This window comes from Myotis brandtii, unplaced genomic scaffold, assembly GCF_000412655.1.
Source record: "Myotis brandtii unplaced genomic scaffold, ASM41265v1 scaffold8, whole genome shotgun sequence".
Classification (NCBI taxonomy): Eukaryota; Metazoa; Chordata; class Mammalia; order Chiroptera; family Vespertilionidae; genus Myotis; species Myotis brandtii.
The window spans coordinates 13,818,274-13,827,340 of record NW_005371219.1 but is presented as its reverse complement, the minus strand read 5'-3'; the positions used below and the strand labels follow the sequence as shown (position 1 = coordinate 13,827,340).

At 40.7% G+C, this 9,067-nt stretch overlaps 1 protein-coding gene across 8 annotated transcripts in view; it reads right to left on the bottom strand.

Moving 5' to 3' along the window:
• Window positions 1-9,067, bottom strand: part of ASCC3 (activating signal cointegrator 1 complex subunit 3) — a 255,129-nt gene that overhangs the window by 162,692 nt on the left and 83,370 nt on the right. For all 8 annotated transcript variants that reach the window (XM_014531334.1, XM_005883805.2, XM_014531335.1 and 5 more), the window contains one exon: window positions 7,075-7,146. In XM_014531334.1, coding sequence (XP_014386820.1) covers window positions 7,075-7,146 — 72 coding nt within the window. The remainder of the gene's footprint in view (window positions 1-7,074; window positions 7,147-9,067) is intronic.

Below are 9,067 nucleotides of genomic sequence, written 5' to 3'. Positions count from 1 at the left end.
CATGTACCTTGGTTGCGGGCACATCCCCAGTGGGAGGTGTGCAGGAGGCAGCTGATCGATGTTTCTCTCTCATCGATGTTTCTAACTCTCTGTCCCTCTCCCTTCCTCTCTGTAAAAAAATCAATAAAATATATTTAAAAAAATATATATAAAATTTTAAAAGGTTCAGAAGTTTCTCCCCTATGGCTTAATGAATAGAAATAAAAGAGAGAAATAATAACTTAAAATAACTAGTGGCACAAATTATGTCTATATCATGAAAAATAGCTAAGTCATATTGGTATCAAATTAAAAGAAAGGCAGGTAATTTCATATGTCCAACAGGAATGATTATAACTAGATAAAATAATATTAAGAATAAATGTATAGGACTCCACCAAGATGGCGGCATAGGTAAACACCGGAGACTGCTGCCGCAAACAACCACTTCAAAAATACAACTAAAAGACGGAACGGACATCACCCAGAACCACAGGAAGGCTGGCTGAGGAGAGACTCTTCAACTAGAAGGAAAAATAACAGCACACCGAGGCTCAGAGGAGGCGCAGTGTGGAAAAAACTCAGGTGCGGAGGTGCGCGCGCAAAGCGGGCTGGTGGCTGAGAGCGCGGTTGTCGTTTTCGGTCAGGGGGGAGTCTCAGACTCTGAGCTCCAGATACGGGCGAATCGCTGGGGACTCGGACCCAAACGGGAGAAGCGGGAGTGTCTGGCATCAGTTGGAAGGCAGCTTTCCCTCCGAGGTTTGCAGCGGTTCCGGGGGTTCTGAGAAGCAGAGCCTCTGGGAACAGGACTGAGGGCACCATAACGGCTCCCTCCGCCCGCCCTGTTGAGCCCGCCCCGCCCAAGCCCTGCGCAGAGCCATTTGCCGGATAGCCTCAGGCAAAGGCTAGATTAGCACCTCCCCAGAGGACAGAAGTTTTCCGCGGCAGACACAGCTGATTCACACAGCCAGTCGGCCTGGTGGTCAAATCCCTCTAGTATTAACTACAACAATCAAGGCTCAACTAGAACAAGACTGCGCACAAAGACCACTAGGGGGTGCACCAAGAAAGCATAAAAAATGCGGAGACAAAAAAACATGACAGAAATGGAGGATATAGAGCTAAAAATCGCAATTTTGAGGGCTTGCAAAAATGTGCTAGAAGCTGTCAATAAACTTGAGGAGAGAGTCACGAAAACTAATGAGACCCTCGATGCTATGATAAAGAACCAACTAGAAATTAAGCATACACGGACTGAAATAAAGAATATTATACAGACACCCAATAGCAGACCAGAGGAGCGCAAGAATCAAGCCAAAGATTTGAAATGCGAAGAAGCAAAAAACACCCAACCGGAAAAGCAAAATGAAAAAAGAATCCGAAAATACGAAGATAGTGTAAGGAGCCTCTGGGACAGCTTCAAGCGTACAAACATCAGAATAATAGGGGTGCCGCGCTCCCCCGCCCCGGTGCTGGGCCAGGGGACCTGAGGCTACGCCCCCTGCCCAGCGGGGCTTGACAAGGGTGGGACGGGCTGGGTCTGGATCTAGCCCAATGGGGGGGTGCCCGGCCGGGTCTGGGTCTCGCACGATTTTGAGGCGCACGTGGGTGGGCGGGGACTTGACTCTGGGTCCCATGGTGCGCCCCAGACTCTGAGAAGATTTTCATATACATTTTACTAATTTTCTTTCATCTCTGACACTTCTATTATAGAGAAAGGGCAAATAGCATTACTGAAATATTTCCTCTAATTACTCCCCTTTTATTGTGCACGAGGCACTAGTATAAGAATAAACTCGAGCCCTAACTGGTTTGGCTCAGCAGATAGAGCATCGGCCTGCGGACTGAAGGGTCCCAGGTTCGATTCCAGTCCAGGGCATATACCTTGGTTGCGGGCACTTCCCCATTGGGGGGTGTGCAGGAGGCAGCTGATAAATGTTTCTCTCTCTTCGATGTTTCTAACTCTCTATCCCTCTCCCTTCCTCTCTGTAAAAAGTCAATAAAATATATTTTTTTAAAAATGTGACCGTTGGCTAAGTGAAAAAATTTAAAAAAAAAAAAAAAGAATAAATGTATATAATGAAACATTAATACCAATATACCAATATTCTTTCATTGTTCTTTACAGCCTACAGGGGGGAAAAGTTCCTTAATAAGGTAATCAAAGCAAGTCATTCCCAAATCTGAACAATAAAGATTTAAAAAAAAAAAAAAAGAATAAATGTATATAATGAAACATTTTTTAAAGAATACCAATATTCTTTCATTGTTCTTTACAGCCTACAGGGGGGAAAAGTTCCTTAATAAGGTAATCAAAGCAATCTTTGAAGTCATTCCCACATCTCCAGGTTGTTCTCCCCTCAACCTAAATGTTCAGCCTACCATGGAACTTGAAGTTGGTTGCCACCTAATCCTTTAAGAATAAATCAGACTTATGAAGACTACTACATCTCCCATTTACGTATTCATCAAACACTGTCTGAGCACCAAATGTGTACCAGGTACTGGGTGAGGCCATGACAATATGTGATGAGCAAACCTAGAGATAGCCCCTTTCCTTATGGGACTTACAATCTTATCATGAAAAGTGGAATTAATTAAAAGAAAAAGCCAGGAAAAAAAAAGGTAAAACTGTAGCTAGCAATATGAAGATATATACCATGTTATTATATAGTTAATCATAGGAAAGTGAAAGTTAGAGAGGTAAAAAAAAAGGGGGGGGGGGTTTCCTCAAACAAAGATGAGACCTGAATGGTTTAGTAGAGGACAACCAAGTAGAGAATAAGAAATGTGTGAGGCAGAGGAAACAAGCTATGCAAAAGCTCAGCGGTAAAGAGAAGAGCTTCTCCATGATGAGGGTCTGAAAGAAGCCCAGGAAGCTGGGAAATGAAGGGAAGGAAAGGGTGTGAGGCAAATGTGGAATAGGTAATGCCCACACAATATAGGTACTTTGGGCCCTTTAAAAGGAGCTCATTCTGTGGTCATAATTGTTGAAATGTCTCCTTCCTCAAAACCATGCTTTTTTATATTTCTTTGGGAACATGTCTCAATTGGGGAAGGGAGGAACAAAGAAGGCTGACAAGAAAGCAGAACTCAATTCACAAATAAATGTTATGTTAGACAAATTTGATATGACAGAAACACTGGTACCAAGAATTAGTGATGTTAGTATCTGGAGGAAGGAACATTTTTTAGGCAAACGGGCAAATGAAAAGTTCCATTATTAAAGTACTAGAGGCCTGCTGCATGAAATTCGTGCAAGAGTAGGCCTTCCTTCCCCCAGCTCTTCTCCAGCACCCGAAACCCGGGCTTCCCCCGGCCGCTGGAACCAAGAACCCGGGCTTCCCTCTGGCCGCCGGCACCCAGGACCTGGACTTCCCTCGCAGAGGGAGGCCCCGCTCACCTGCCGCAGCCCACGGTCGGTGGCCTGGGCCTCCCTCTTTGGGGCTATCGTGGAGCCCACCGATGGATCGCCCCACCAGCTGGTGGCCTGGGCCTGCCTCTGCAGGGCGATCATGGTTCAATGGCCGGGGCCCCAATCACATCACACCCGCCTTGGCTGGCCTGGCGCCAGTGGGTGTCACAGCGTGGTCCCGGATGGTCGTCCAGATGGTCGTTCCGCTGTTCAGCCATTCGGTCAATTGCATATTACGCTTTTATTATAGAAGATTGAAGTTAGCATGGTAAAATGTGTTTCAATTGTACATAATTAAATGTATATAAACTAAGAAGCAATGCTGAGAAACAAAAAATAAATCCCTTCAGATAGTAATAAGTTAAATTAATCTATAATTATTAGTCAATTTTAAAAGGTGGGTTCTTGTTAGAAACTAACATCAACTAAAAACTTATAAACGATGAAGAAAGAGAAAACAAAATACACATCTAAATAAGGAAAACCACGGTTGAAGAAGACTTTTTTCTCTTTAACACTGTTAAAACCTTGAAACTGGAGGTAGACTTTTGAGTAAAAAGCTACTTAAATAAGAATCTTAACTTTTTTGATAATGTACAAAATGAACAAGTTGACTTACTAAATACGCCATAATCTCTGAGGAAGTTTCTAATTTCTTTTCCCATCACTGTAACAAAGTTTGTATAACAAGAAAATCTCAATAGGGTTAAGGCATCAATTATTTTCCCATTCTGCAAGTTACACAGGAGGAGGGGAATTATTAACAGGAATGATAAAGCTGTACTTGCATTTGGTAGCACAAAGAGACGCTTACAAATGAGATGTCTCATTAGTTTGAGCAGATGGATCAAAATTAAAGGCTGAATCGCCAACTTTTAATTTCCCAATAGCCAAGAAGAGCTTGAAGTCTTGTGGAGTATGACTGTTGAAAAGTCAACATGAAAAGATTTTCTCCATCTGTCACCACACATGCTTGAGTGGAACACAACTGCCTCCTACTGTTTTTAATACTTTTCAGGCAAAGCTGCACGTAAAATCTATTAAGTACATGAGCCCACACATTTAGATGACTGGTACACTGAAACCCATGAAATAGTATGATCAGAGACTATCAGCATGGTTTTTGAAGGTGAAATTTGCTCTATTCTAATTTAATCTAATGGGAGAAAAGCAAAATGAATTCATTTGTGTGTGTGTGTATGTGTGTGTGTGTATTTAAATTAATTTTTGATCATGAGAAGTATATATTTACCTGAGAATGTATTTTTTTCTTTTAATGGACACATCAGTTAGTCTATTCAATAAAGGTCTGAAAAGTAGCTGCTCTGATAAAATTATTTAGGAAAACCACAACTAGGAAGAAAACCCCGAATACCAAAACAAACTGAAGGTTAAGAAAACAAATAAAATCAAGGAATATTCCCTGGAAATATTTTTTAATTGGGTTGTCAGGGAGAGGGAGTAGCAGAGAAAATTCTATGTTTCCCTGGACTAGAATAGACTAACTTACAATTTCTTACTGCTATACACTAACTGCTAACGTATATTTAAAAGGCAAAAAATAAAGCTAACATTCATTAAGTACACAGCCCCACAAGAAATAATTTATGTTTTCTTAACAAGGAAAAGCACCTTTATTGAATATGTAGATGGCTACTTAATAGCACTGCACTAATGTGCAGTCAGTTATGGCTATATCTGAATACCAGAAGCACAGCTCTCTGCCTGTATGCTTTTCTATCTCTGTCTCCGTCTGTCTGTCTGTCTCTCTCTCTCTCTCTCTACACACACACACACACACACACACACACACAAGTTACTGTACTTATATATACAATAAAACATTTAAACAGAAGAGTCTTTTAGAATGAAGCACATGAGACCTTTCAGTCATCAGAGTTAGGCAGAATAATATAACTGAAGAGTTAATTTGGTGGTCAGTTTTTCAGGTAATAAAATAAAAAGATTGATAAATTATATATTTTTCATTTTCTGAAAGATGGATACATACAAATCCATTTGGTGAAATTTATCACTTGGAGCCTTATAGAAAGAGAGCTAGTAACTGGGGTAGTGTTATATTCAACCTCAATTGAGAGGGGGAAGAAACAGTCCTGGCTGGTTTGGTTCAGTGATTAGAGCATTGGGCGGAGGACTAAAGGGTCTTGGGTTCAATTTCTGGTCAAGTGCACGTTCGTCGATTAAGGGGTCGGGGTGTGTGCAGGAGGCAACCAATTAATGTCTCTCTCACATCGATGTTTCTCTCTCTCTCCCCCCTTCTTCCTCCCTTTCACTCTGTCTGAAAATCAATGCAAAAAACATCCTTGACTAAAAAAATAAATAAAAGAGGGGAAGAAACACAACTCAGAAACTCTATTCTATTAGGAAGTTCTTTATTAACTTTTTAATAAAAGCAGAGGACCGCAGCTTAGGGAAGGTATCACTTCAAGGAGATGGAAAAGGGAAAATAATCCAGTGAGGGGTCCTAAACCACTGAAAACAAACTTCCACATGGGCCTCAGTCATCAAAGACCCCTGTGAAGTACCAATTCTTGTGTGATGAATTAAATAGAGGTTGGCTAATCTTATTGAAAGAGATATCTACCTCAGCTTCCAAAATCCAAATGTGCAACAATCCTCCTTTCCAAGTCTCCACACTACAATGTCAGTCCTGGAAATACTACAAAGGCATCTAGCAGAAGCTGCCATGGATCAAGCTACATGCACTTACAGGCCAAATAGTAGTTGGCAGAGCAACCTGCAAATAGAAGACTTAAACAGAACAATCCCTTTTAAAAGACTGAAATAGGAAAAGATCTGAGTTTGGGGCAACTTTTTCAAAGTTACACACAGAATATAGGTAATTTAAAGCAATGAAAAAGATAAAGCTTTGTTCTCAAATTGTGTTGCAAAAGAGCTTTCAACTTGAGATGACTGCGTTAATGTAAAAGACTAAGGCGCTGCCTTAACAACTCAGCACTTACAATCTGAAAGCACTGGCTTGGGCATTTGTAACACTAGCAATACTAGAGACAACTATCAACTAGTGAGCCATAGTCCTGATGAATTTTATATTTCCCAATATCCCACCTCACTCAGGATGCTAAATCTTTGAAGATGAGGCAATTCATCACAATCAAATTATATTTACCAAGGATTCCCCTTGCACATGACACTATACAATGAACTTAACCAACAAGATTTCTTTATAACCCAATTTAATAGGACCTGTCCTACTGGAACACAAAACCTAAAAGAACAATATTGCATAAAACACACCATTATTTTTTTTAACCTGACATCTTTAAATGTTTATTTACATTTTCTATTTATGGTTCTGTGATATTTTTGGATAGGAATAACATAATACATAGGTTATAGAAACTATAGAAATAACTGAGAAAAGATAGGGAATAAAATATTTTAACCAATGGAAAGATGTACACCAACAGAAATTATCTTTGGGTGGCAGAATTAGCAGTAATTTTCTCCCTGCTCATTTTTGCTTTTGGTGTGCCCAAGGGTTAAATTTGCTTAAACTCTCTTTTTGCTCAGTCTCTTTTATACCAGTAATATTTACACAACATTTAAAAAATACAAATACAAAGGCCAAAGACCAAAGGGTCACTGTATGAAGCAAAAACACAGCATTGTCTAAAACAGGATAAAATAAAGTATACCTGGTGTCCAGCCTTTACTTGCTTCAGAACACTTTCATAACATACTTCATCCATGTTATTCAACTGTTGCACCTTAAAATGTTTAAAACAAAAAAACAAAAATCAAACGAAGCAATTATAAAATTTCTAACTACAAAAAAACTGCCAATTAAAATGCATCTTTAATTACTTTCAGACTAGCTAGAATGCAGAAATAGCAAAGGCAATATAAATATCTAACATATAACAACCTGATAGAAACAAACAATTAAAAAATACAAATAAAAAACATCATACAATACTTTCAGAGTACTAAGCATGCCATCTTTTTTAAAGACAGTAATTGTAAGGATAATATACTAGTTACACATATTTTAGAATCACTTTAAAGTTATTTTCTCTGCTTTTCCCTGACAAGTCCATTCTTTAGGCTGTTTTTCTTTTATAAACTACCAGAGGCCCGGTGCACGACATTTGTACGCTGGGGGGTGTGGGAGTCCCTCAGCCCGACCTGCACCCTCTCCAATCTGGGAGCCCTCAGGGGAGCTCTCTCCAATCCGGGAGTTTCTGTCTTTGCAATCATATGAGCGAATTGTCTGAGACCCCCAACCCAGTTTGGTTTGTTGCTCACAGAATAATAGAGGCATTTTTTTTCCCTTCATTGGTGGAGATTCCTGGAAGTTTTAGGATATCTTCCCTTTAATTTTTCCTAGACACTCTGATTTTACTTATGTCTCTCACCTTTGCTTTCCCTCCATCCCCCACTGCAACAGTAACTTGCTCCAGGCTCACTTTGCTCTACTGTCTAGGACAGTGGTCGGCAAACTCATTAGTGAACAGAGCCAAATATCAATAGTACATCGATTGAAATTTCTTTAGAGAGCCAAATTTTTTAAACTTAAACTATGTAGGTAGGTCCATCGTTATTAACTTAATTAGGGTACTCCTAAGGCTTAGTAAGAGCCACACTCAAGGGGCCAAAGAGCCGCATGTGGCTCACGAGCCTCAGTTTGCCGACCACGGGTCTAGGAGATCCATCTGCCACCAGAACTACGATTCCCAGCATTCCTGGTGCTCCCCGCACTCTGGACTTCCGCTTATGGTCCTGGGGCTGCCATCAAAACTACTATTCCCAGAATTCCTGGGGCTCCCTGCAATCTTGGTTTTCCCTTCCTGCTCCGTCTCTGTCCTATGGCCTCCCACTCTACCAAGTCCTCCAAGCCGCCAGCTCTCCCTCTCTGCTCTCCGTCTGGCGGCCAATTTCCCCAAGCCATTCCACTCTCTGCCGGCTCTCCCGCTCTGCTATCCGCCGGGCGCCTGTGTATGCAACTTAACCCGCCATCTTTGTCGGGTTAATTTGCATACTCATTCCTGGTTGGCTGGTGAGCATAGCGGAGGGACAGTCAATTTACATGTTTCTCTTTTATTATAAAGGATAGAGTTTTCCTATGTAATTTTCCAAATCACCAGAACACTACCAATAGAATGTCATGGTATAGAAAACTGAAATCTAAAGAAACACTGTTTCTGTAATGTATATGTAGAAAGGTAGATTGCTTTCTACAGTAACATATTTCTGGTTAAGTGGAAATTTAATATCAAATTTATGAATTAAGAAAGGGTTTCATTCTCACAATTAATTCTGAGCAAACTGTCAATCAAAAGGAAGTGGTTAACCTAAAGGTGGAGGCATATGACACAGTCTGTGTATCTTAACATTTATTAAGAGTTTGGAGGGAATGAAAATGTCATATACATCTGAAATGACTATGATTTATATTTTTTGTTTTAATAATGTAAACACTTCAACATTCTGAAACTCATGTTTTATAATGACTAAGGTAGATGAGATAATCACAAGATAATTTACTCTCCATTAATGATTCAAAAAAAACTTCCCGGCCCCGGTGAGGTAGGGACGGCCCGGGTGAGGTTGAAATGGCCCCGGTGAGGTTGAAACGGCCCCGGTGAGGTCGGGACGGCCCAGGTGAGGTCGGGACGGCCCCGGTGAGGT